Source organism: Chionomys nivalis, chromosome 13 (genome assembly GCF_950005125.1).
Source record: "Chionomys nivalis chromosome 13, mChiNiv1.1, whole genome shotgun sequence".
Lineage (NCBI taxonomy): Eukaryota > Metazoa > Chordata > Mammalia > Rodentia > Cricetidae > Chionomys > Chionomys nivalis.
The window spans coordinates 76,100,464-76,128,208 of NC_080098.1; the positions used below are offsets into that span (position 1 = coordinate 76,100,464).

At 44.1% G+C, this 27,745-nt stretch overlaps 2 protein-coding genes and 1 pseudogene across 2 annotated transcripts; all 3 read right to left on the reverse strand.

Annotated features, from left to right (window-relative positions):
- Positions 1 to 336: 336 nt before the first annotated feature.
- On the reverse strand, positions 337 to 720 carry LOC130886096 (60S ribosomal protein L37a). Its single transcript, XM_057788005.1, has one exon. The coding sequence runs from the start codon at positions 681 to 683 to the stop codon at positions 405 to 407; it is 279 nt and encodes a 92-aa protein (XP_057643988.1). The 5' UTR covers positions 684 to 720; the 3' UTR covers positions 337 to 404.
- A 2,590-nt stretch (positions 721 to 3,310) lies between these two features.
- Positions 3,311 to 9,988, reverse strand: LOC130885783 (procathepsin L). The gene is made up of 8 exons (XM_057787550.1): positions 9,851 to 9,988; positions 8,488 to 8,624; positions 7,792 to 7,914; positions 7,551 to 7,697; positions 6,418 to 6,642; positions 6,066 to 6,228; positions 4,850 to 4,967; positions 3,311 to 3,701 (listed from the first exon to the last, which is right to left on the reverse strand). Exons 2-8 carry the CDS (start codon positions 8,611 to 8,613, stop codon positions 3,599 to 3,601), a joined length of 1,005 nt encoding a protein of 334 aa, XP_057643533.1. The 5' UTR covers positions 8,614 to 8,624; positions 9,851 to 9,988; the 3' UTR covers positions 3,311 to 3,598.
- A 13,445-nt stretch (positions 9,989 to 23,433) lies between these two features.
- Positions 23,434 to 24,295, reverse strand: LOC130885567 (protein SET-like; annotated as a pseudogene).
- Between the last annotated feature and the right edge of the window lie 3,450 nt (positions 24,296 to 27,745).

A 27,745-nucleotide genomic window follows, 5' to 3' on the forward strand; every position in this document is an offset into this window, starting at 1 on the left:
TGGGGGTGGGGGAGAAGGCAGAGAGAGCAGGAGGGGGTGGGAAATGGATTTGGCATGTAAAAGGAGAAAAGGTTTTTTTTAAATTTTTTTTTTTAAAAATAAAGACTTGTAGCGGAGAATAATCTGAATTCAATCTCTATCATTTTTTTTTTTTTGGTTTTTCGAGACAGGGTTTCTCTGTGGTTTTGGAGCCTGTCCTGGAACTAGCTCTTGTAGATCCGACTGGTCTCGAACTCACAGAGATCCGCCTGCCTCTGCCTCCCAAATGCTGGGATTAAAGGCGTGCGCTACCACCGCCCGGCAATCTCTATCATTTTTTTTTTTTTTTTGGTTACGTAAATTAACCCATTTATTTAGTTGGCTGTGCATTATTGAGTAGGCTTGGGTATCAAATGGTAGCACTTTTACTGGTCTTTCAGTTCCTTCAGTCTTCTGATGGCAGACTTCACTGTGACGGCAGAAGTCGTGTTGTAGGTCCAGGCCCCGCCAGCCACTGTTTTCATGCACGAACCACAGTGCCAGATGCCGACAGCTCGTCTCTTCATCTTGGTCTTGCCACAGAAGGAGCACGTGTACTTGGCGTGCTGGCTGATTTCAATCTTCTTCACCATTTTCCGGAGGGAGGCACCATAGCGGGTCCCATATTTCCCGACGATCCCGACCTTCTTGGTGCGTTTTGCCATGTCGCCGGAACCTAAGCCCAATCTCTATCATTTTTATGGTAGAACAAATGACTCCCACAGCTTGTCCTCCAACTGCCATATGCATAAACATGTGTGAGCCACATACATTCCTCCTTAAAACGTGTAATAAAAAATTAAAGAAATTTAAGATCTAGGCATATCATATCACTGGGGAGGCAGAGGCAGGCGGATCTCTGTGAGTTCAAGCCAGCCTGGTCTACAAGAGCTAGTGGCAGGACAGGCTCCAAATCTACAGAGAAACCCAAAAAAAGGTCACCTCATAGTATCTCATTCCTGTTTCTCATCACCCATTTCTGTCACAACAACTTGTGTCTCTAGTAAGTATTTCACCCGTTTATCACCTGCATTTTTTTTTTTTTTTTTTTTTTTGTTTTTCGAGACAGGGTTTCTCTGTGGTTTTGGTTCCTGTCCTGGAACAAGCTCTTGTAGACCAGGCTGGTTTTGAACTCACAGAGATCCGCCTGCCTCTGTCTCCCAAGTGCTGGGATTAAAGGCGTGCGCCACCACTGCCCGGCTTCACCTGCATTTCTTTATTTGACTGAGGACATACACAAGGAATATTTTCACTGTCTTTTAAATAATATTGTTGGACGTAGCAGTGTACATCTTTTTTTTGTTTGTTTTGTTTTGTTTTTCAAGACAAGAATTTCTCTGTGTAGCTTTGAAGCCTGCCCTGGAACTAGCTCTTGTAGACCAGGCTGACCTCAAACTCAGATCTGAACTCAGAGATCTGTGGCCTCTGCCTCCCAAGTACTAGGATAAAAGGCGTGTGCCACCATTATCTGCCTAGTTCCACACATCTTTAATCCCAGCAATTGGGAGGAAGAGGCAGGTGGATCTGGAAGTTTGGGGCCACCTGGTCTACAAAGAGAACTTTAGGACAGCCAGGGCTACGTAGAGACCCTGTCTTAAAAACAGACTTTGTTGACTTCCCAGGGGAGGCCTTACCCTCTGAGGAGCAGATGGGGTGTGGGGAGGGGAGGGGAGGGAAGGAGAGGGAACAAGAGGGAGGGGGATTTGGGGTTGATATGTGAAAAATAAAAGGTAATACCAAGAAACAAACAAACCAACCAACAAAAACAAAAAATACTGTTTTAGCCACACTTACTAGCTGTGTGACTATGTTTGTCTATTTTATCCCCTTCCAAGTTTATTAAGTCGGGGATTAGGTTAGGTTCTCAGTCATCTTTCAAAGCCAGAGAACTTTTGTGGTCTCACCTGATTTCTCAATGACCTTGAACACACTTCTGGTCACAAGCACCTAGATGTTAATCACAACTGCTCAATGTGCTGTAGCATGAAGTTTCCCAGGAGCCAGGTGTCCCTGAAAGCCACCTGTCTTGTCTTTTCTTGAACTTCGAAGCAGTAATGTGGTCTTTGCCTGTAACTAGCACCTTAACCTTGTCACACCTAGCCCCTTCCAGGCAGGGAAGCAACCTTCTAACGCGTAAAACCTGCACATCTGAGTCTGCATACTCTAGAAAAGCCTGTGGTTCTAGACTCCTTTGGCACACCTCTGTCTCCAAAAATATTTAATTATGATTCGTAATAGTAGCACAAATAAGTTATGAAGAAACAAATAATATGGTTGGGGTTATCACATTATTAAGTAGCAATAAAAATACTTTTATGGTGGGGGGGGGTCACCACAACATGAGGAACTATATTAAAGGGTCACAATATGAGGAAGGTTGAGAACCACTGTGTAGAACAATTTGCTCTTATTCTTCTGGATTTGTCAAGTTTTTCCAGATAGGAGTTGAGACTGGGTATAATACATGCTTGTTATTTTAGCCCTTAGAAGGATGAAGGAGAGGGATCATGGGTTTAAGACCAGACTAGGGTATATAAATAAGACTGTCTCTAATAGTAACATACTGTGAACTTTAAAAAAACAGCTAAAAAAGTTAAATAAAGTGATAAAATATTTGAGGTAAGCTTATTAGCCCTATCTGATTATACATGCTCATATTATGCATGTATCAAAACATTTTATTTTATTTCAAAAACATATGTAATTATATGCCACTTAAAACAAGTGGGGCTGGCAAGACAGCTCCGTGGTAAAGGCATTGTGGCCTCACAACCTGATTTTGATCCCTAGGACAAACACTGTTGAAGAACTGACTCCTCCAAGTTAGGCTCTGACCTCACACATGTATTGCAGCATGCATGCATCACATCTAACACACACACACAGAAACAGAAAATGAAGGTGTAAACAAACAACAATTACCCTATAGCTAACTTATCATATACCTGATGGGAAGCTGAGGTTAAATCTATTATCTTTTTTTTTTTTTTTTTTTTTTTTTTTTTTTTTTTGGTGTTTTTCGAGACAGGGTTTCTCTGTGGTTTTGGAGCCTGTCCTGGAACTAGCTCTTGTAGACCAGGCTGGTCTCGAACTCACAGAGATCCGCCTGCCTCCGCCTCCCAAGTGCTGGGATTAAAGGCGTGCGCCACCACCGCCCGGCGTAAATCTATTATCTTTAAAATCAGAAAGTCCAGCAGCACTGGTCACGTTTTCCATGCTGTACCACAACACCCCAAGTCAGTCTTTAGCCCCAAACACTTGACAGCACATTACAAAAGGAAGTCCTACCTACATACACTGAACTGCAATTTATTTTAAAAGCTAAAGAAATCTTTATACATCCTTTATAAAACAAATATTCCAGACTCAGAATTAAGCAATGAGTGTTCAATATTATAAAGCTGTGTGTAGAGTAGTTTAAGTAGTGGTAACATTTAACCCAGGTAAAAATGTCACAGAATTCAAATCATGACTTGGATCTTCAGTGATTCAAGTACTATGGTCTCAGTAAGGGTTTGGTCAGTTTTAAGATACATCCCTTTGGACGCAGTGTCCAGGAGTCTTTCATTACCACTCCCCATCAATTCACGGTAGGGTAGCTGGCTGCAGTAGCAAGTCCACAATGGTTGTTCCTGTCTTTGGCTATGTGGACAAAGCCTTCCATACCCCATTCAGGACCCCAGCTGAAAGAGATTCAAGGAAACATGAGAATGATTAATAATTAACACTTGAAAAAATAGGACTGAACTTAGCGCTGAGTGCTCTAAGATCTACACATAAAATACACAGAGGCATTCATTCCTGTTTACTGTCAATGCTGGTGCCTTCATCTCCTTTTACTTTTTTGATAGGATCTCCCACTGAACCCAGAGTTCACAGCCCCCTGATGGCCAGCTCTGGGGGTACAGTGTGTGTTGCAGTACACGGCTTTTGAGGGTGCTGGGGATACGAACATAGGTCCACAGGACTGGGTAACAAGTCACTGCCTCAGCCCCTCACTTATTTTGAGATAGGGTTTTGTATAGCAAGGTTAACCTCACTGGTTCCCTAAGAGGATGCCCTTGAATACTTGGACCTTGACCTCCAGTGTTGGGTCAAGGTCCAACCACACCACACCAGGTGTTACATGGTGGTGCTAGAGACTGAACCCAGAGTTCTGCATATTCTGGGCAAGATACATCATTGAGGCAAACTAGATTTTAACAGAATGATGTCTCTACAACCAATGTTATGGTTTTTTTTCTTTTTTTTTAAATATTTATTTATTTTATTTATTTATTATGTATACAATTTTCTGTCTGTGTGTATGCCTGCAGGTCGGAAGAGGGCACCAGACCTCTTTACAGATGGTTGTGAGCCAACATGTGGTTGCCGGGAATTGAACTCAGGACCTTTGGAAGAGCAGGCAATGCTCTTAACCACTGAGCTATCTCTCCAGCCCCCCAATGTTATGTTTTAAATCAGTGAAAGATAATTAGTTGTGAGACTTAATTTTGACAGGCTTTAAGGCTGTTGAGAGCAAAATGAAGATAATACAGGGAGATGGGCTAAGGTTTCTGCTGGCCATTTCTTGCTGAAGACTAAAGAAAAGCACGCTGAAATCATACAGGTCTCATAGGCTTATTGAAATTTAAGCCAAATTTGGAAATTCAATGTTACAAATATGTAAGAATCTCCTCTACAAGCTTAGTTCAGAATCTAAAACACAAACCCTTCACTCTGTAAGACGTCCAGGATTTTAAAATTTGAATGTCTGTGAACTTGCATCTAAATATTGAAAACTCTAAAAGAATTCCCTTTTCAATTTAAAATACAACATTTTGAGTCTTACCTGTTCTTGACAATCCAAAATTTATTCTTAGCTGAATCTGTTCCTTCAAATCCATAGCCAACCACCAGAACCCCGTGGTCGAGGTCCTTGCTGCTACAGTCCGGTTCATAGTAGATGCCTGGCAGAGTTAAATGAACACTTGGTGAGAGGTCCCAGTCACCATGGGACTGTGACCCACCTTGTCCCCCACAACGTCACAGATCCCAAAGTCCCAAATTTGACTAGAATATACTAGTCAAAAAATAGTAGTGGTCATGTTGGGTGACCTGGTGAATGCCCTAATCCCAGCACAGCAGTGAAGGTCTCTAAGGCCAGCCTGGTCGACAATAGTGAAATCCTGTCTCAGTATTTGACAGGTTTGATGTAGTTCAAGCTGACCTCCAACAGGCTATGTAGCCAAGGATGGGCCTGACTTGATCCTGCCTCTGCCTCCTGAGAGCTGGGATTACAGGAATGAATTATAAAAGAAAAATCCTATTGTTTTAAAGCCTACAGCGATAGGATCCATCTTCTAGCTAGCATACCAAAACCATAACCCCTGCTACTCTTAAATCTAAAAGGATGAACAAGTTCTCTCCCCCCTTTCCTCTATTGAAAGACAGGCTCCTTAAAAGTCCTAATTACAGCAATAAATCTTTTGGAAAAAAATCCAGCTATTGGAGAAGAGTTACGTAAATTAGGGTCTATCTATAGAAGTCATTCATAATCTTTAGAGAAACATTTCAGATGGTGGGATGGCTTATCAGGTAAAGGTGCTTGTTAAAAAGGCTCAGGGCCTGAGTCTGATTCTGGGGTCACACACAGTGGGAAGGAACTGACTCCTGTAAGTTGTCTTCTCACCTCCATATGCATGCATAGCAGGCACACTCATCCCCAAATAAACGCATTAAGATTTAAAGAGAGGGGTGCTGGAGAGATGTCTTGGCAGTTATGTGTATCCACTGCTCTGGCAGGGAACCTGAGTCTGGTTCCAGTATCCACTGGGTGGCTTACAATTGCCTCTCAGTCCAGTTCCAAGGGATCTGATGCTTCAGGACCAAGGGCACCTGCACTTACATGCACCGCTGTCCCCAGCATAATTAATTAAGAAACCTTGAAAATACCCAATTGATCAAACAGAAACATCTGTACATTAAATGTAGACTCAAAATCCCCAACAGTCCTAGAAAGCAAAACTCATCTGCAAAGGCAGGGTGGCACTAATTCTAACAATTACCTGAACGATAGAACTGGAAAGACGGATGGCTTGCATCCATAGCCACAGCAATAGGCCCCACAGTTGCCACGGCCCTCATGAGAGCCTTCTCTTGCTGAGGGATATCCACGTATCCTGTGTCATTAGCCACAGCAAACTCAGGTCTGTACTTACAAGGTCCATCCTTTGAAAGTTAAAGGAGAGACTCGATCACAACTAGAAACAAAACCCTTAGCGATGTTCAGTTCATTATGTCAGGTCAATACTCACAAACCAACCCTCAAAACAAAAGGCTGTTAGCTATCCACAAAGTACGAACTCTGAAAACCATGTCTGGTAATGTTTCTGAAAACAGAGAAAACAAACCAATTACCTTTGCTTCATAGGGATAGGACTCCTCTGAGTCCAGACCTTTGTTGTTCAAAATGTACTGGAAGGCATAATCCATCAAGCCACCATTGCAGCCCTGATTGCCTTCAGCCCGGGAACAGTCCACAAGGTTCTGCTCACTCAGGGAGACCAGTTTGCCAGTCTTAAGGAACATCTGTCCTTCCAGGGCCCCACTGGCACTAAAAGCCCAACATGAACCACACTGGCCCTGGAAAGAGAAAGAGATAAGGAGTTTACAAGACAAAGATAGTCAACAGCTTTTACATGTGCCTTTAAACAGGAAGCTGGATGTGGCGATGCGTGGCCGAAATCCACTTGGGAGATTCTGAGCTTGGGGCCAGGCTAGGCAATAGTGAGACCCTGTTCCATTCACGCTCCAAAGGTGTAATATGCCCAAGAGCAGACAGACCAAAATACTGTGTAGGGTCCAGGCTAAGGCACAGGAGTGACAGGCAGTTGGTGGCTACCGGAGGAGGGGGGTCATTATCTTCAGTGATGCTGTCAGTATTGAGTTGCCCAGGCTCTAGTGGGTGGATAGCTACGCCACACCTATGTGTGCACGGTAGGCTGGGTGGCCATGGTTAAACTCCACAGGCTACAGAACAAAAAGACCTGAGGGTGAGATGGGTACTCGTTGGGGGTGCTGGTGTTGATATGGTTGAGGGGAGGATGTTGGGGGCTGAGTGTATAAAACTGCCAATAAAGAACTCGCATACCACACTGCATTATAGCAAACTCCAGACCCTTCTTGGCCATTCTGTGGGAAAAGGTATCAATCAGACAAGGTCACACCTGATTCTTTTGGGGGGCAGGCAGGGTTAGGTGTGTGTGTGTGTTCATAGTTTGTGTGCATGTGTATGCCAGAGGCCAACTTTAGGCATTGCTTCTCGGTCACTATCTACCTTGTTTTCTGAGACAGGCTGACTCACTTTTGGCTGGAACTCATTGACTTGGCCATGCTGGTGGGTCAGTAAGCCCTGGGAACCTATCTGCCTTGCTTCCTACTTACTGGCAGAAGTGCTACCACATCAACTTTCTCTCTCCCAGGTGTGGGCTGTGGGGATAAAACTCAGGTTCTCCCACTCACATAGCTGAGACGTCTCCCAGCCCTCATACCTGATTCTTCACGGGAGTCACACAACCTTTCTCTCTCCAGTCCACAGACTTGGGGATCGGAAGCATCAGAGGCTCCTGAAATACTTTCCCCTTCCTGTGCCTCTGGTGCTTATAGCCATTCACCAACTGCCGGAACTCCTCATTGGTCTTCCGAGAAAGACAAAGACAAAGTCGAAGAGGTGAGATAATTTTATAAAAAGAAAACAGAAGGTTCAGAGAGTTTGCATCACATCACACTCACCATGTCCCCAAAGGCGTTCATCTCCATTGTGAAGCCATGTTTCCCCTCACTGTATTCCCCATTGTGCAGCTCAATCATCTTCATATTCTTCTCCCACACTGCTCTCCTCCACTCTTCCTCATTCTAGAAGCAAACACAGAACTGGCAGTTTTTATTTTTGTTAAAAATCGAGGGGAAGCCAGGTAGGTTGGCACATGTCTTTAAATCTCAGTACTGGGGAGGCAGAGGCAGGCGAATGTCTGTGAGTTTGAGGCCAATCTGGTCTCTAGTGAGTTGCACGACAGTGAAACCCTGTCAACCCCAACAAAAAGGAGGAGCTAAGGGGCTGGAGAGATGGCTCAGTGGTTAAGAACACTTGTCTTGTGGGTGAGGACCCAGGTTTAATTCTCAGCACCACACACAGGTCACAACCATCCATAACTCTAGTTCCATGATGCATATAATACACTGACATAAATGCAAGCAAAACACTCTTTGTAAGTCTATAAATAAGTCTTAAAAAAATCCAACCCACCTGACGAAAGTATTTCTCCCCCCGAAAGCATACAACAGGGATATTTGTGCTCTATTCCATTCACAGTGGGTGTGTAACTGGGATGTTCCCACTAAGAGCTAACTTCTAGAGACTACTGTCTAGCATTAAACTTCCAAGGGCAAGGAGGACCACTCTCTCGAGACACTGGAAACATTACATACCGTGCCATACAGTCTTCTGTGTGTAGACTTCCACTGGTGCCATTGGGCACTAAACGTCTGATTAAATTTTGGAGTGGCTAAGGCTGTCCCCAAGCACAGGGTAGCCAGGAGGAGTAAACGATTCATGGTTGAAACACCTAGGGAAGGAAAAGAGGAAATAAGGATCCGACAAAGCCTTTTTATTTTGTTTTAATTTTTTTGGTTTCAGACAGGGTTTCTTTGCAGCTTTGGAGCCTGTCCTGGAACTCACTCTGCAGACCAGGCTGACCTTGAACTCAGAAATGCCTGTCTCGGTCTCTTCCGAGTTCTGGGATTAAAAGCACGTGCCACGACCACCCGGCTAAACATTTAAACATTTTTCTTTCATGGACAGGATCTCTGGTAGTTCAGGCAGACTTTGCACTCTTATTTGGCCTCATCTCTCAAGTGCTGTGATTTTTTAGTCATGAACCATTTAGGCCAGCAGCAAACCGGTTCATTTAAAATATTAGTTAAAACCTTAATAAAACAGAAATGTCTTTACACGTGTTAATAAGTATGGGTGTGAGTGGAGAAAAACAAGCCAGAAATTAATCTTTGAAATTTACTCGATTCGTGGGGCGGTGGTGGTGCATGCCTTTAATCCCAGCACTTGGGAGGCAGAGACAGGAGGATCTCTGAGTTCGAGGCCAGCCTGGTCTACAGAGTTCCTGGACTGCCAGGGCTACACAGTGAAACCCTGTGTCGATAATGATAATGAAAACTTGCCAAGTAAGTGGCATAGAAACTGGGATAAACTCTTCTCCATTATAGTGGCATGATAGTCTTGAGTCTCCCGGTACTGTATGACTAAGAAACTTAAGGGGACAACTTGGTCCAGGTCATGTGCTGACAGTGTTGAGTGAGCCCAAACGGGGGATACAGAAGTCCCCTCACACTTTAAGTAATGCACAGCTGGGGACCGGTCTGAACCGAGTTTCCAGAACGGAAGCCTCAAGGCGATACCCTCCCCCGGGTGATCCCGGCTCGGGTTAGGGGCCCACGCTGGGCCGGGCCCCGGGGGCTTGTCGTCTGCTCCGCCCTCGCAGCCACCGCCCACGGGTGTTATGGCGGCACAGGGAGCCCTGGGCCCCCGTGACCAGCTTCAGGGGGGTCCTGCTGCTGCCCCTTCGGGTCCCATCAGGCCCGGAGTCAAGCGGCCTGGCGACGACCTCGCTTGGCAACACGGACTTCGTCACTCCGGGGAGGCGGAGGGATCCCCCACCCCGAGGTCCTGGCCCATCCTGGGGTCCCCAGCACGGGTTGCAGATGCTGTGGTCCCGGGATCTCCATTTTCCTCTCTATAACCGTTCGCACAGCGTTTAGGCCCGCTGAGGTTACTCACCTGGAGCAGCCAGCTACTTACGAATACTCCACAAACTAATATTCTGGAGGTCGCCGAGGTCCGAAAATCTGGCCAAGGAACGCTGGGCTCGGGCTTTAAAGCCTCCCAGGCTGCGGCCCCGGCAGGGCCCGCCCCCGCACCGCCATTGGCTGTGTCTGCCTGGGGGCGGAGCCTGCGGGGCTCCAGGCGCGTGACGCCGCCAGGTCCTAACCTGTCCTGCTGTGTGACCGCCGGGGGCTCCCGGCTGACCTCCTCCCTGGAGGATCCGGGTCCATGCGGTGGTCCAAAAAGATAAGCTCCGGAGCAAGGGTCTGCTGCGGAATATCCACCCAACCCTTCTGCTTTTAGTTTTAAGAGTTTTGGATTAAAATCTGCGGGGTGGGAGTTTATATATAATCCCGTGATTTCTGTTTAACGCACAACAAGGCTGGGTCTAAGTGGAAGAAGGCAGAGCCATGGGCAAGAGTCTGGGAGGGCTTCCATAGAATTTAGAAAAGTCTAGAGATGGGGGAAATAAATCCAATAAGATGAAGTCATGATCAACACGTAGCTTCTCCCAGCACCGTACTTCCTGTCTTACCTATTCACGGGTTATTCCTTAGGAGCCTTTCTCTCAAACCTACTAGACATTATTCACGTGGTGTGTGTGTGTGTGTGTGTGTGTGTCTGTCTGTCTGTCTGTCTGTCTCTGTGTGTGTATGTGTGTGTGTGTGGCGGGAAAGGTTGGGTGGTGGCATTAAAAAAAGAGGGGGGGTTTGAAAACGATGAAAGCTGCTTTTCCTTCTTTCTCTGCGTTGTTAATTGTTTTCCTTAGTCTTAAAATGCTTCTGGAATTTGATGAATTCGCTGGAAATGTATATACATTTATTTTAGATAGGGTTTATATGGTTTCACTCTGTACACCAGGCTGGGTTTGAACTCACAGGTATTCTCCCGACTCTGCTTCTCAGATGTCAGGATTGAAGGTGTGAAACACTAGTTCAGCACTATTTTGGTGCTATCCCTCTCGGTTTCCTCCTCCCAGCCTCCCCTCACTCGAGAGGAGTAATATTTAATATGAAGCCTGTAGTTGTGTAGCTTGAATAAATTATTTGGATAGGGAAAAATATACAGATATAAGGACTTAAGGACAATAATTCAGAAAAGTGTCATTTTTTTAGTCATGTAAGAATTTTTTTTCTGCTAAGCAGTGGTGGTGTATGCCTTTAATCCCAGCACTCAGGAGTTAGAGGCAGGCACGTATCTGTGAGCAGGAGGCCTGCCTGGTCTACAAAGTGAGTTCCAGAACTGGCTCCTTAGCTACTGAGAAACCCTGTCTCGAAAAGCAAAAGAAAACAAACAAACAAAAACAAAAAACAAAAAAAGGATTTTTTTCTATTGGCTGTTTTGTTTAGTTCATTGAGTTGAATAAAGTTTGGTTAATTTCAATATGTGCTCTTTAAAATTTGCAATGCCTTTATAATGAGGTTTAACATAGTATTTTTATTTTTATTCATTTATTTGTTTTTGTAAGACAGGGTTTTTCTGTGTAACAGCTCTGGCTGTCGTGGAACTTGCTTTGTAGACCAGGCTGGCCTTGAACTCACAGAGACCTGCCTCCCTCTGCCTCTGAAGTACTGGGTTTAAAGGCGGTTGCACCACCACCTGGTTAAAATAGTAATTTTTTAAAAATAACTTTGACAGGCGGTGGTGGTATGCACTTTTAATCCCAGCACTTGGGAGACAGAAGCAGGTGGATCTCTGAGTTCATGGCCAACCTGGTCTGCAGAGTGAGTTCCAGGGATACACAGAGAAACCCTAACTTGAAAAACCAAACTAAACTACAAAACAAACAAAAACTCCAAAAGAGCAACAATAATACTAATAATTTTAAAAGTCATATTCAGGGCTTGGTGAGATTGCTCAGTGTTAAGGTTGTCTGAAGCCAAGTCTAAGGACCTGAATTCAAACTCAGACACCTATATGGTGAAAAAAGAGATCCAACTCCCTAAAGTTGTTCACTGGCCTCCGTATGGGCTGTTGGCACATGCACATCTATGCAAAATGATTTTTTAATTAAAAGTGTCTTTAAAATACATATTCATGCCAGGTAGTGATGGTGCACACCTTCAATCCCAGCACTCGGGAGGTAGAGGCAGGTGGATCTCTGTGATTTTGAGGCCAGCCTGGTCTACAAAAGCCTAGTTCTAGGTCAGGCTTCCAAAGAAACCCTGTCTCAAAAACAAAACAAAACAACAAAAAAACCCCCAAACAAACGAAAAAAAAAAAAAGAAACCACCACAACAATAAAAACCCAAACCAAACAAAAAAACATATTCACACAAACAAAAAGCATATTCACTACAGAAAAAAAATAGAAAAATAGTCTTCCCCATAGTTCTCTTCTAATTTTCTTTTTAAACAAGAATGAGGTGATGGCTCAGCTTTCCCAGAGGAAGCCAGATCAATTCCCAGGACGCAAACTGTGGTTTGTAACTGCCTGTACCTCTAACTCCAAAGAGTATATGCTGTCCTCTCCTGGCCTGTGCAAGTGACTGCTCACTGGGGCATACTTATAAACTTGTGAACACACACACAAATGGACTTACCATGCATATGTGTAAACATAAAAAAATTTAAAAAAGCTAAATTGAAGGTGATAGATAAATTTTGTGTCTCAATTTAAAAACAGCAAATACAAACAGACAGGCTTTCTAGAAACATAGGAAGTTTTGTGTGTGTGTGTTTTCCCTGAATCAGGGTTTTTCTGTGTAGCCCTAGCTGTCCTGGAACTTGCTTTGTAGACCAGGCTGGCCTCGAACTCACAGAGATCCATCTGCCTCTGTCTCGCAAGTGCTGGGATTAAAGGCATGTGCCATTACTGCCTGGCTTTTTTTTTTTTTATAACAGGAACTTTGTTTGTTTGTTTGTTTGTTTTGAGACAGTCTTACTTATATGTAGTCCAGCTTGGCCTCAGTCTGAACATTGTCTTGCTTCAACCTCTGGACTGCTGGAGTTACAAGTATGTGCCACGGAATTCAGCTGGAATAAATTCTGTTGTTGATGGAACATGGTCTTGAGGAAGACCACGGATTTATATTTTCACACCCTTTCTTTTATTTTGAAACAGTCTTGTGGTGTTGCCCAGGCTGGCTTTGAACTTGGTCTCTTGAGTAGCAGGGTTTCCAGGATGGAGTCTCCAGACCAGGGTTCAAGCAAGTTTGTTTGGTTTGGTTTGGTTTTTTAAGACAGTGTTTCTCTATGTAGTCGTGGCTGTCCTGGAACTTGCTCGGTAGACCAAGTGGACCTCAGACTCAGAGATTTGCCTCCCTCTGTCTCCTGAGGCTGGGATTAAAGGTTTGAGCCACCATGCCTGGACAATTTATTGAAATTTTTCTTGGCGTCACTTTACTGCTCGAGAAGTTGTTCTCTCTCAAGTGTAACTAGAACTAGAAGTTCTCAGCTGATTAAAAAAAAAAGTATCTCCTACCCTCAAGTTAATCAGTTTTCTTTTAAAATTTTTTTTTAGCAAATGGGTGGTGATGGTACATGCCTTTCATCCTAGTACTTGGGAGGCAAGAGGCAGGTGGATCTCTAAGAATTCATGGCCAGGCTAGTCTATAGAGTGAGCTTCAGGACAGTCATGGCTACAGAGAAACCCTTTCTCAGGGGAACTTTTAAAAAGCCATTTCAATGGTAATAATCATAGTTTTCAAAACAGCCATTGATGGATGGGAGTAAGTACCCACCACCTCAGGTGGGGTGGGGTAGCAGATTTAGAACTTGCTGTAACAAGGAGACAAAGCAAAGAGAGAGAAGGGATGCTTTGGGGTGAGGGTGGGGATCCAGTCAGGTATGCCCTGACTGATTGGAGTCTGTTACTTGGAAGCTGGGGGAGGAGTGACTTGAAATGGGACATCCTTGGGATTCGCATGGGGGAACTTGGGTTTGGAGAACATACCTGGTGTTCTCAGGTTCATCCAGGGAAATAGAAGGAACTAATGAAGTCATCTGGTATTGAGTAAGTCCAGATTCAGAGCTATTCACCCAGGCAGTTGTTTCTTTTCTTCAGTGGGTCAGAGTTCTGTGCTGCTTAGCTGTCCCATTGTGTGTTTGTTTACTCTGTCTATCACAAGCAATCTAAGTTATTTTAACACGTGGGTTTTACAGCTGCCCTTGGGCCACGGCTCCCAAGATTGCACTGGGGCGGAAAAACCTGCCTCAGCTCTAAGCTCCTCTCCTTAAGCAACTATCATCTCTCTGGCTGCAGGCCAAGCACAGAAGTGCCCCACAGAATGGCATCCCTCTGCCTTTTGGTGTGTGATGTGGTTGTCTTGGAGAAAGCATTAGGTCCTTTTATGGCCCCCCCAAACCTAACTTAAGTCAAATAATATTAAATATAGGAGACGTGGGAGATAGCAATTAGATAGGAGCGGAGGTCACTATTCCAAATCAGTGTCTATTTATACCTACCCGTAGCCTGTTGATGTATTGAGAAATAACACACACCAGTAACTTAAGAAAAGTTTGGAACATGAAAAGGAGCCTAATCACTGTTAATAACATATTTCTAAGTGCACTAACAGGCCAGTGCTTTTACCACTAACCCCTCTTTTTTGACGGTTTCCTATTGTTTGATTTCTACTTATCTTGATGAATACTAATTCTTAAGACAGTCATGTTTTAGTCATGTGACTGAGCCTTAGCTCCTTTTTTTTTTTTTGGTTTTTCGAGACAGGGTTTCTCTGTGGTTTTGGAGCCTGTCCTGGAACTAGCTCTTGTAGACCAGGCTGGTCTCGAACTCACAGAGATCCGAGTGCTGGGATTAAAGGCGTGAGCCACCACCGCCCGGCCAGCTCCATTTTTTGATAAAATACAGTTGGCTGAATTTCTCAACTCCTATTTTCCTGACGTATACATACTGACATGTTTAATCCAGTAGTATTCAGGACAGTGGCGTCTCTCCAATGTAACCACCCCTCCACATTTTTAAAATTCATGAAGTCAAGAATTAGTCTTTAAAAACAATATCCTGACTGGGGCTGTAGCTCAGCTGGAAGAGTGCTTGCCTAGCAAAGCGTGCTGGGAGCCCTGGATTTGATCCTGAGTACTGCATAAACCAGTGGTACATGCCTGGAATCTCAGCTCTCAGGAACTGGGGCAGGAGATGAGGCGTTCAGTGTTGTCCCCTGCTGCACGCTAAGCTCAAGGCTAGCCTGGGATATGAGAGAAAAAGAGAATGAAAGAAACAATATGTAGTTGACCCCCCCCCCCCCCACACACACACACTGTGCAGACCAGGACTGGGCTCATCATCTCACATGATGGAGGTCAGGAGTCCGAAATTGTCCTCACTGGGCTGAAAACAAGGTGTCAGCAGCCTCTGCTGCTTCCTTGGCTGACAGAGCAGCACTCTAATCTCTGTGATAACACTGCTTTCTTCTACCATTGTCCGATCTTTCTCTGTCTTTGTCCTCCACAGACACAGTGACTGCATTTGGGACTCACACAAGTAATCATTCAGGGACAGTCTCTCTTCCCTGGGATCCTTAAGCATATTTGCTAAGACTTTGCTGTAGAATATAAGTTTCTGGTTCCAGGAATTAGCATTTCATATTTTGGCCATTATGTTCATTCTGTTACATGTGACATAAGTAAAAGTCTCCTTCCTCTTTGTCGCTCTCCCTCCCTCCTTTCCTTCATTGGCAGGGTCTCTTGCACCCCACGTTGGCCTATAATTCCATATATAGCAGAGGATGACCCTGAACTGATCTCTCTGCCTCTACCGTCCAAGGCTGGAATGATAAGTGTGTGCCATCACGTCTGGTTTATGTGGTTTAGGCATCCAGCCCTAGGCTTCATGAACGCTAGGCAAGCACTCTACCCGACTATAATCCCAGCCGCAGGGTCTGTTTCGTGACAAATCTGAAGAACACTGTGCTCCCTATTAGATAAGGCTGCCCATTCCAGGTGGTGGTAGCACACTCCTTTAACCTCAGCAGTTGGAAGGCAGAGAAAGGCTGATCTCTGTGAGCTCAGGGTCAGCCTGGCCTACAGAGCTAGTTCCAGGACAGCCAAGGCTACACAAAGAAAACTTGTCTCGAAAAACCGAAACCAAACCAAAACAATAACAAAGTGAAAAGTTGAGTCTGTTCTAATTAGGACATTTAGGTCCCAGGCTCCAGGGGAACTTCCCATACGGTCACTTCTTTGTTCCATATAAGTCTCAAATCTATGCCTTGTGTGCCTTCCTACAAACATTTTCTGCTTCAATTTTGCCTTGCAATGTTTGATCCACTGTTTTGGAAAAAAACTTAAGAAAATAAAACATTTTAAGTGCGCATGTGCACGGACAAACGTGTGTGCGCCTGTATGCATACAAGCCATGGTGTGCACATGGAAGTCAGAGGATGACTGCAGGAGTTGGGTCTCTTGTTCCACCACATGGGTTCTGGCAGTTAAACTCAGTTCACTGGTTTTGGCGGTAAGTGCTGCTACCCAATGATCCATCTCCCGCTCAGCCATTGTCCCAGGGTTTAAAGTAAGTTTCAGGACCCCCTACACAAGAACTTTTGCCATGACCTTTACTCTCTCCACAGCCACCCATCTCATGAACCCTAACTGTGAAAGTATTGCTCAGCCAGCCTTTTTCCGCAATGTTTCCGGCTCAGGCTAGGAGAATTGCTCTATTACGGTAGACCCAATTAATAAATTATTCCCTTACTCATGCAAGGACTTGCTCCCCCTCCACCCCCCGATTCCATGTGTCTCATTATGGTTCATGGCAAAGACAGTGAAGATCTTTGTACTGTGACAGTCAGGTGCACACACACCTGACCTGGGTTGTTTCAGGGGAAGGACGTCACCGTCTGTGAGAACCCAGTGCTACGGCGATGAAAGCATCGCTGGAGCAGGCTGTGGTAGTGCTGATTCAGGTGGTATTGTAACTGAGCAACTCCAGAGCTTCAGGCACAGTTCTGAGCACCTCACACATGCTCCTGCTGTCACTCCTGTGACCACTGTGAGATGGTTCTCAAACTTTTTGTTGGGCTTGGGAAAGCAGGTAATTGAAGCCCACCCCTGGATCTTTCTATCCAGTAGGTTTGGGACAGAACTCTAGAATTTGTTTTTGTGTGTGTGTAGATTCATGTGTGTATATACGTGCCCACAGATACCTGTGCATGTGTGTGCATAAGTGTGTGCACATGGAAGCCAGAGGTCTTAAGTCACTCTCCACATTGTTATTGTTATTGTTATTATTATTATTTTGAGATGGTTTCTTTCTGAACCTGGAAATCACCAATTTGGGATCTGCCTGTCTCAACCTCTTTTCCCAGCCTAACTCTGGGTTTACAGCCTCATACTTTGGTGTCTGGCTTTTATGTGGGTGTTGGGGATCTAAACTCAGTTCCTCAGGTTTAAACAACAAACATTTTACCCATTGAATTACCTCCCTAGCCTCTAGAATTTGCTTTTTTAAAAAGTTCCTAAGAGATGCAGATACTGTAGATTGGTAACATGTCAGGTCCCTTCCTAAAGTGAAGAAGTAAGTGCGAGACAGGCCAGTGTAACTTTGAAAAGGAAGCTGAGCTTTTGAGCTTTTGCTCTCTGTTCTTCTGCCAGCCCCCATCACTTGCTCAGTCCCAGGACACCTGGAGAAGTAGAACGTGATTACTGGGGCCATAGGAAGTAAAGCTTCAAGACTCCCCTGGGCCAGTCTCTTGACTTTGATGCAGATGCCAGCTCATCTGGTGTCACCCTGGAAGGAGGAAAAGACAGATGAGCCATGCAGAAGGTATGTTGCTCAGTCTGGGCTGATATCTGAACTTTCCTGCCCCGCCAGACTTCAGGAGGTCATTCTGCCTTGTGCCTCCTGGGTGTGGCTAGGCCTAGGATGGATTCAAGGTCAGGTTCCTAAGCCTAATTAGGTACTGTGCTTAAGTGACAATCTCAGGTACTAAAAGAGTGGGGTCCATTTATTCATCAATTCCAAGACCCAGTAATAAAACATTTTTTATATATCTTTGAGATCACAGAAAGAACTAGAATCATGTAGTCAAGCATCCCAAGTTCTCTCCAGGAGTCTCTCAAAAACCCAAACCAAGGAACTCTCCCCATAATACACTTTGGAAGTTTTGCTAAGTTACTGACTCCACGGTCCCCTGATCCCTCCCCCAGTTTCCCCACAGCAACAGCTGTTGCCTCTTTAAATAGGTTTCAGACCCATGACTGTGGTTTAAATAAGCACATCGGAGCTTCATCCTGAAGTCTACATGCACTAACAAAGAAGCCATATCTTTGAAGAACGGATCTCTTTCTGAATAAAGAAACCTTTGTTTCCTGGGGCTCACTGCTAAGATGAAGTGCAAAGGAAGGGCTCAGTAAAAGCAAGCATCACCATGTCCAGGGTCTAAGCTGGGTATTTCCAGGTTCTTGGTACCATTTATTTATTTATATATAGATAATTCCATTCGTTCATTCCGTGTTTCTATGAGTGTGTATATACGTGTGCCACGACCTGCGTGTAGAAGTCAGAGGACAAGTTCTGGGAGTTGGTTCTCTCCTACCATGTGGGTCCCAGGGATCAAACTCAGGTTGTCAGGCTTTGCTTTATTTTATTTCATTTTAATTTTTTGTGGGTCTCAAGGAATGAGGGGCTGATTACTAAGGAGTGTAATTTGGGTATTTCGCTCTACTTTTTAGGTTTTTTTTTTTCTTCCTTCCTGGTTTTTTGAGACAGGGTTTCTTTGTATAGCACTGGCTTCCTGGAACTTGCACAGTAGATCAAAGTGGTCTGAAACTCAGAGATCTCCTGCCTGTGTCTCCCATGTGTGTGCCAAAACCACAGGTTTCTTTGTTTTTTGTTTATTTATTTTTATTTTTAACAGGTCTTTCTGTTATAGCTTCGACTGGCTTGGAACTCACTATGTAGACCAGGCTGGCCTTGAATTTATAGAGATCTGTTTGCTTCTGCCTTCCAAGTGCTGGGGTTAAGGGCATGCAGCCCTGACTCTACTTATTGTTTTTGAGACAGGGTTTTGCTACATCTCCCTGGTCAGCCTAGAACTCAGAGTCTGCCTGCCTCTGCTTTCCTAGGGGTGGGACTAAAGGTATGTGTGGTAAGTTTTCTCATCGGACTTTCTTTGGGTTGCCAGCCCCAAATAATGACACAGAGACTTATTATTGGTGAAAGCTTGGCCTTTAGCTCAGGCTTGTTCCAAACTAGCTCTTAACTTAACCTGTTCCTATTAATCTATGTTCTGACGTTGGCTTTTTACCTTACTTCCATTCTGAATGTCTGACTCCCTCCATGTCTCGCTAGTGTCTCTCTTCACACCTAGATTCATCCTGAGTTCCTATCTCTGCCCAGAACTTCAACCTAACCTCTTCCTGCTTAGCTATTGTCTATTCAGCTCTTTATTAAACCAATCAGAAGGTGCCTTAGGCAGAGACACATCTTTATAGTGTACAAAAAGATTATCCTACAACAGGCATGTGCCATAATGTCCAGGGGGTAGTTTTCTATTTTGATTGACAGATTTGAGTCATATAATCTTGACTGTGAATATTCCTTCCTACAATTCATCTGACTTTAATTGCATACACATCCAATTATGCATAGGTATAAGATAGGAAATAGGAAATTCCCCCTGAAAGTTCACTGGTGGACACGGTTTGTTTTATTGCACACACATCCAAAGCCAGTTCAGGCTGGGTTGGTGGTTCCCTTTCTATCCAGTTACAGTTGTAACTGTTTGGGTAGAAATTATTCACACTTGATGTTTGTCAAGGAGAAACTTAATCCATTGTTTGGAGCAGGGAGTACGTGCGGGAGGTGAGGTGCTTGGTTACTAGATGCCTTTTTAGGAGAGAGGTGTCTGTACACAGCATGCTTACGTAGGTCGGGGTCCTAGATTGCCAAGTGTTTAGACAGAAGAGGGGTGTGTGCCTCTCAGGTTTCTAAGCTATTCTCTGCATTTGCCTGCCTTAAAGGAAGAATTGCTTCTTTTAAATGCATCCTGTTCATAAGATCCTCTGCCCAGATGCTGCCCCTCCCCGTCAAAAAGCAGATTCAGATGACAGCAGAAGGAGGTTTCCGGCTTTGTAACCCTGCCACATGGCGATTGGCTTGGAGATTGGCTGTTCTATCTCAGTGTCTACACAGCATTCTAGGTTTTCTGTCTAGGGAGCAAGGATCACACAGGTGGGTATTCTCAGGCTAATTAGGCTGTATACTGGGATAAGACCCCGTGTTCCAGAAAGGCACCAATTCCTCGGCACAGCCCTTCCAGCCCCATACACTTTCCTGGCTTTCAAAGGAACTCCATGTGAAGTGTTGCTGTTCTGTGACTCTTAGTGCCTTCATTCAAGGAGGGTCACACCCAGGGAGCAAAAAGAAAGCAAGATGTCTCAGCAGGTTAAGGTGTCAGTTGTGGAGGTGTGTACCTGTAATATCAGAGCTGGAGATTCAGACAGGATTCCTGGAGTTTGCTGGGCATCCTATCCAGCCTAATCAGTGAGATCTTCAGCAAGAGACTGTTTCAAAAAATGAGGTGGTAGCACACACTTTTAATCCTAGCACTTGGGAGGCAGAGGCAGATGGATCTCTGTGAGTTCAAGGCCAGCCTGGTCTACATGGTGAGTTCCAGGACAGCTAGGACTGTTACAGAGATATCCTGTCTTGAAAAACAAAACAAAACAAAATGTGGAGAGAGTAGCTGAGGAACAGACTCACATCAATCTCTTGCCTGTACGTTTACGTTTACACATGTGAGCACAGACAACTATATATACACATTCTGCAGACACCCAGAAAGAAGCAACAAGGGAGATCCAGGCTCCCTGGGAACATTTCAAAGCTTACAAAGGACATGAGAAATGCACGTGTTTTATATGTCCTGGGACCAGGGTTTCCTGCGTCCATTTGAGACCTATTGAGTTCTGGGGTCATGTCCCAGGATCTCCAGGAAGCTGTAGCCACACTAGCAGCAGCTTCTCTCTTAGCCTAAGAGATGCCACCTGCAATGCTAATTTAGTGAGTGTCTACCACAGATAAGATCCCAGAGTGTGAAACAAAACCTCTGGCCCTGAGTGCTTCTGTGGAGAGATGATGTTACTTAGTTCTGCTTCTCCTGCAAGAGGAGATAATGATAGCCATTATTACTATCATTTATTATTATTATTATTATTGCAGCCTGTGTATGTGTGTGTGCTCTAGTGCTATTGCACACGTGTAGCAATAAGAGAGAAGTCAGATCTCTTCTTCCACCTGCCGAGCCATCTCATTGGAAAAATAATGAGCCAATCAATCCAAGGAACAACTTTCATTATCCTTTGGCCCAGTTTACCATCCGACTCATGAGGACTGAAATGTGGAGAATTTCAGTCTCACTTTTGCAAGCAGAAACTAGAGACCAGAGATGTGCTCTTTTTAAGCCTTGGTTTCATCTACTATAAAATATTGAGTGATGATGACTTCATAAGACTGTTTGAAACAATGAGGTGGGATAACAGCTGTGATATAAACCAACCACTTCCAGAGTTTCTCTCTTGAAGACGCATATATCCTTGAGAAATGAGTCACCAGTCAACCTAAAGCCATACAAATCCTGCAGCTGAACATGGCAAATTTTACTCCTTCCTCTTCTTCCCTTCCTTATTCTTTCCTTCTCCCCTACTTCAATTTCCTCTTCTTCTCCGCTCCCCCTCATCCTTCTCTTTCTTCTCTCCCACTGCTCCTCCCCTTCTTCCTTATAAAATACTCCAGTTCCACTGGAGAAAAGGTGTTGGCTTTGAGGCAGAGGGTCTTGAGAAGTTCAGATTTGATTTGCTTGGTGCTCTCTTGGGGAAGGAGGCCAGAATAACACAGGTAACAGTCTTGGTTCTGACTTCTAGGGCTTTGGTCAGATCTGTGGAACTAGACTCTTATTTTTCAAGTGGCCTCCTCATGTTCCTGTTCCTGATAGGGAGAAAGTGTGAAGTGTTGAGATGAAAAGGGCAGGGAGCTTGGGATGATAGTTGCTCAATGCTTGGATGCAGGAAGTGGTGATTTCCTGTTCTTTCATTTTGAAAACCCTTGTTGAGTTTTTTCTATGTCAGGCCTCAGTATGACCCACTCCTGTGCTAGGCGGATTCAGTTCAATGAAGCAGTAGACAGTGATTAATATTTCCTTCAAATCATTTTTTTTAAATATTGGCCTAACATCCCAGGTAATTTTCTTGTTTTGGGGGTCCTTAAGTAGTAAAATGTCCTTGTCTATTTTTTGTCTGTAATAAAATACCTGAGGCTGGATAATGTATATAGAAAAGAGATTAACTTGGGCTCACAGTTGGAAGATAAAGGTCTAGGAGTCATAGGAATGGTTTCCTGGCTATGTCGTAATATGTTAGAGAGGAGGATAGGAAAATGTGTATTTTCTGAAGGGATGCATGCATGAGAGGATGAAAAACCTAAGGAGGGGGTCAGACTTTTGCTTTTATATCAGTCTACCGCAGAACTAACCCAGTCTTGTAAGAACAGCATTCTTTCCAAGAGTGGTGGCCCCATTATCTAACCACCATCCGCTAGGCCCCGCCCCTCTCAATACTGCCACACTGGAGACCAAGAGTCTAACACAGAAAGTTTTGAGGCGAAGATTGAGTCCTTACATAGCATAAGGTTCACATTGACACCGAATCTCTCTAGTTGAGGGGCCTCTGCTCCTTGAGATTTCATCTTGGAAAAGCCCGATGTGCTGTTTGTTACTCTCTGTCTTTGTGCATACATTGGTTTTATTGTAACAAAGCAACTTGTACACTTCAACATTTAAAATGAGCATCTTTTCCTTCCAGTGAAAACCAAAAAACTAAAAATAAAAAAAATTAAAAATAAAGTTACAACAGAGAATGTGAACTCCAAATAAACCCCTACAGGTTCTGCTGATTCTCCCATTGAGTGGTAGGGCTCGAGTTATCGTTAGGAGAGAATTTTATTTTAAAAGTGTCATCTTAAACTGGAAGGATGTCTGTTAAACATCACAATTAAACATGCCAAAGGAGAAGCCATGTTGTCACAATGCCCACTTACCCCCCCAGACACTTCAAACCCACCCTTGCTGACCTTCTAACCCCCCCTTTTTTTCTTTTTATTAAACAAGAGAAAGTAGACAGATACATGTTGGTAAATGCTAACTGTCTGTATTCATATAGACACAGTGTAATCTCTGAGCCCAATATACAGAGAAAGGAAAAAAGCTAGAATCTATGCACTACTACACAGGGGCCTAGCACCCACCAGCCTCCAGCAGAGCCAAAGGGGCTGGAGGGCTTTTCTTTTTTCCCACAGAGCACGGTGGTGGTGGTGGTGTTGAATCCACAGTTCAAGACAAGAAAAGATAAAAATGAATGTAGAACAGAGTAGTGGAGATTCTTTTCCCATTGTATTTTGCTCAAGACATTTCCCCCAAAATAAGTTGAGAACCATGGTATTGAGAAACGAGACCTCAGAAACAGGGCGACTGAGCACAAGAGGGATTGGGGACAGGAGGGAAATGACTGCAACTTGCTCCCAGGGACTGGAGAAATTTAAAAAATAAAAAGAAAATAAAAAAGAGAGTCGGAATCCATCAGTCTTCTGTGCTAGTCACCCTTGCCTCATCCTCCTCTCCTTCTTCCCCTTCATCCTCCTCTCCTTCTTCCCCTTCACCTTCATCTCCTTCCTCATCAATATCTTCCAAGCCTTCTTCCCCTTCATCATCATCATCATCATCATCTTCTGCCTCTCCCTCTTCATCGTACTGCAAGGGGTTTGGCCAAATGTCATCTTTGATGACCTTTCCTAACTCATCTGTACCTGCATCAGAGTGGTCAGTAAACCAGGTAAAGAAGCTCTCTGGCTCTTCATGTTGTCTCTTCCTGCTGGCCTTATTCTGTGTTTGACTCAAGCGTTTTGTCAAATCCTTTCCAGATTTCCATTTGATTTCAGTGGACTTTGAGGATGGGTCACCACTCTCATTCAGATGAAATTCTTTGGAGAGAACTTTATTTTCGAAGTAGGGATTTTCATCAAAATAAAAATCTATTCTGAAACCTGATTTAATGTCTTCAAATTCTGTTACTTCAACTCTGGTTAAATAATGCAGAGCCTCTTCGTCTTCCTCTCCAAGCAGTGCAGACACTTGTGGATGATTGACAAATGTGGCTACCCAAAAATTTGGGATTTTAGCGATCAATTCTGACCTCTTCTGAAAAAAATGGTTGGCGGAGTTTGTTATATTTTTGTTCTACTTTTAGTATTTCCTCACTTGCTTGTTCATTAAGTCTGTCTATTTCATTTTGTACTTCGTCAATGTGTTCAGTTGCTTCTTGCTGTTCTTTTTCTCCCTTCGGCAGGCTAGGAGAGGCAGACTTGTCCTCCAGTTTTGGGGAAGGAGCCGATTTGGGTTTCTTGGACTGAGGCAGAAGCGCAGATTGCCATTTCGGGGCCATGACACAAGGGAAGTGGCTAGAGGCCAGAGGACAGATACAGAGAGCAGGAAGAAACTCGCAGGAACCGTTACTCTCTGTCTTTAAAGACAACTGTAGCACAATTAATAAAAACCCAGAAACAGGTATTGGGGTTCAACCTGAAGGTCAGAAAAGCAAAACAGTAAGCCACTGACTCTTACCTTGATCTTAGTCATCTCATTCTGAGGATTCCTGGAGGTAGGATTGCCATTTTGGACTGAGGTAGAGGTAAGAGCCAGTGGCTGGCTGTTTCACTTTTCTGACCTTCAGGTTGAACCCCAATATCAGTCTCTGGGTTTTTATTAATCATGCTACAGACACTCTGACAAAGCTGGCTGTTGCCTTCATTATGGGTGGAATGTGATTCTTTGACTCTGCCCAAACTATAAGGGCTCACAGTCTGTTACTGGCTCTGCCTCAGCTCCTTTGACAGGGACCTGGCATCTGATCCCCGTTTTCAAGGCGTCTATAACTGCAGTTGAGGGGTAGATCCTGCATAGCTGTAGTGGTGACCTGGAACATAAGGTGGCTATTTCCACAGGAGAGAACAGGTGATGGTCGGGACAGTGTAGCTGTCAGGCTTGCAGACATGGAGTATAAACCAGACACCATCAGATCTTTCTCAGAGGCCGAAGAATCATGTTAGTAAAATAGGTCCAGAAGTCTAAAATGTCTACCACTTAGGGTCTTAGCAAACATCTAGGAGCTTATATGGCATAAACTGCAACTTTTTACAACCAGCACCGCTATATAACTGTCTTCCTGTTTTACATCTGGTGTCACACCATAGCTGTCTTTGTCTAATTAATTAACTTGTAATTTTTCAAGACAGGGTTTCTCTCTCTGTGTAGCCTTGACTGTCCTGGAACTCACTCTTTAAACCAGGCTGACCTCAAATTCAGAGATTGGACTGCCTCTGCCTCCCAAGGGCTGGGATTAAAGGTGTGCGCAACCACCATGTATGTGGCCTGTTTGTTTTTATTTTTAAAATTATTTTTACTTTATGTGCTTTGCCTACATATATAACTGTGCACCACATTCATGGCTAGTGCCAGAAGAGGGTATAATAACCGCTGAAACTGGAGTTACACACAGTTATGGGTCACTATGAGGGTGCTGGGGATCCTCTGGAAGAGCAGCCATTCTCTTAATTGCTGAGCCATCTCTCCAACTGCTCTGTCTATTTTACATCTGGGGTCACCATGCGTGTCTCCCTCTGTGTCTTTTATGTGCAGCATTACCATGGGTATCTTCTTCTGTCTGTTTTATATCTGCTGTCATACCACGGATGTCTTCCTTTGTCAATATTCATAGAGCATTAATTGTTAGACTACGGCTTCCTTGGGGAGGAAAGGAAATCCACCCATGGTCTTGACTTTTCTGGCAAGTCCTGGCAAGCTTTTCCTGATGTCCTGCTCTGCCTAGTCAGCCCACACAATGTACCAATCATTTCTTTGCAATAAGTTTGTTAAGAGCTCCTACTGCTTCTGTCTCCTGAGTACAGAGAGGATGTGTTCAGACGAAACTACTGAATATCTGCAAATCGTGTTAGGATGCCTGTGAATTATATGTATGACAACAAAATTTAAATGTGCTGGCAAGGAAGCAGAACAGGAAGAATGAAAAGATCTCAAGTTGGCTAGGCAGTGCTGGTGCACGCCTTTAATTCCAGCATTCGGGAGGCACAGGCAGGCAGATCTCTGTGAGTTCAAGGCCAGCCTGGTCTACAAAGCAAACGCCAGGACAGCCAGGACTGTTACACAGAGAAACCCTGTCTCACAAGAAAAAAAAAAAAAGATCTCTTATTACCTGCTGTACTTGATGTGGTATCATCCAAAGAAGAAGTTAGTTAGATACTGTAGAAAAAGATTGCAGGCATTAACTGGAGTCAGTGTGAGCCCCTGTGTGATAGCCTAGGTCTAGCTTCTCTGGAAGGAAAGAAAGAAGAAGGGGCAGGAGAGTTGAAAGGGAGGCAAGGAGAGAAAATAGCAAGGAAAGGGGAAAGGAAGGAGTCAGGAAGGGAAAGAAGGAAGAAGGAAGGAAAGGAGGGAGTGAAGGAGGAAGAGGAAAAGGAAAGGGCAGACAGGCAGGCAGGGAGGAAAGAAAGAAATAAGAAAGGAGACAGGCTTAGATCTGTGAGCAGAGATGTGTAATTCTGAATAATAAAAACCCCTTTCTAAGCCGGTTGGTGGTGGCGCACACCTTTAATCCCAGCACTCGGGAGGCAGAGGCAGGCGGATCTCTGGGAGTTCGAGGCCAGCCTGGTCTACAAGAGCTAGTTCCAGGACAGGAACCAAAAGCTACAGAGAAACCCTGTCTCGAAAATCCAAAAAAACAAAACAAAACAAAACAAAACAACAACAACAAAAACACCCTTTCTGGGCATCAGTTTCTCCATTTATAAAAGAGAAAAGAAAGGCAATGTTTTCCTTGGACCTTTCATGTGATTGCCTCATTCGACTGTACAATCGAGATATAGTTTATATACAATAGAATCCACCAGTTTTAAGTGTATATTTGGGTAAGCTTCAAATACATAAAAATATATAATGTGTAACTATCAAAATCATGCTAAGGAATATCTGCATCCCCCAGAACCCCCTTCTCCATACCTGGCTTCAACCCATCTGCTCTCCATCCCTCTAGGTTTGCTTTTTTTACTTTAAATTATATTAAAATTTAATCAATCAATTAATTTATGTGTGTGTGTCATGTGTTTTCAAGTGCCCATAGAGTCCAGAAAGGAACTTAGATTTGCTGAAGCAGGAGTTAAAGGAAGGTGTGAGCTGCCTGGCATGGGTTCTGGGACCTGAACTGAGGTCCTCTGAAAGGGCAGCAACTACTCCTAACGACTGGAGCAGTCTTTACAGCCCCTGGCTTTGCTTTATAAGAATTTCATATAGCCATGCATAGAAACCCAGGTCTGTAATCCCAGCACTTGGGAAGTGGAGGCAGTAAGATCATGAATTTAAGGCTGCCTTATGTTGTATACCAAGTTTAAGACTAGTCTGGGCCATGAACCTTGTAGGAACAGGCATGTGTATTATATATTCTTTGTTATATCTTTCATTTAGCATGATGCTAAATGGTATGGTATTATTTCATATTGTCTGTTTGTATTTCTTTTAAAAAAGCAAACATTTTATCGTCTTTGTATAATTTCTATTAGGTCATTGGTCACATCATAAATTCATTTTGAAGAAAGTTCATTATTTAATGTCAGTGAGTAATATGAAGGTTACTTCTAGGTTTTCTTTTCTTTTTTTTCTTTCTTTTTTTTTTTTTTTGGTTTTTCGAGACAGGGTTTCTCTGTGGTTTTGGAGCCTGTCCTGGAACTAGCTCTTGTAGACCAGGCTGGCCTCGAACTCCCAGAGATCCGCCTGCCTCTGCCTCCCGAGTGCCGGGATTAAAGGCGTGCGCCACCACCGCCCG

Coding starts and splice junctions, on each gene's coding strand:
- LOC130885783 (XM_057787550.1), bottom strand. CDS start 8,613: ATGAATCGTTTACTCCTCCTGGCTACCCTGTGCTTGGGGACAGCCTTA. Junction 7,915..8,487: donor ACAGAAGACTGTATGGCACG/GTATGTAATGTT, acceptor GTTTGCTTCTAG/AATGAGGAAGAGTGGAGGAG. Junction 6,643..7,550: donor TGACTCCCGTGAAGAATCAG/GTATGAGGGCTG, acceptor TTCTCTTTCCAG/GGCCAGTGTGGTTCATGTTG.
- LOC130886096 (XM_057788005.1), bottom strand. CDS start 683: ATGGCAAAACGCACCAAGAAGGTCGGGATCGTCGGGAAATATGGGACC.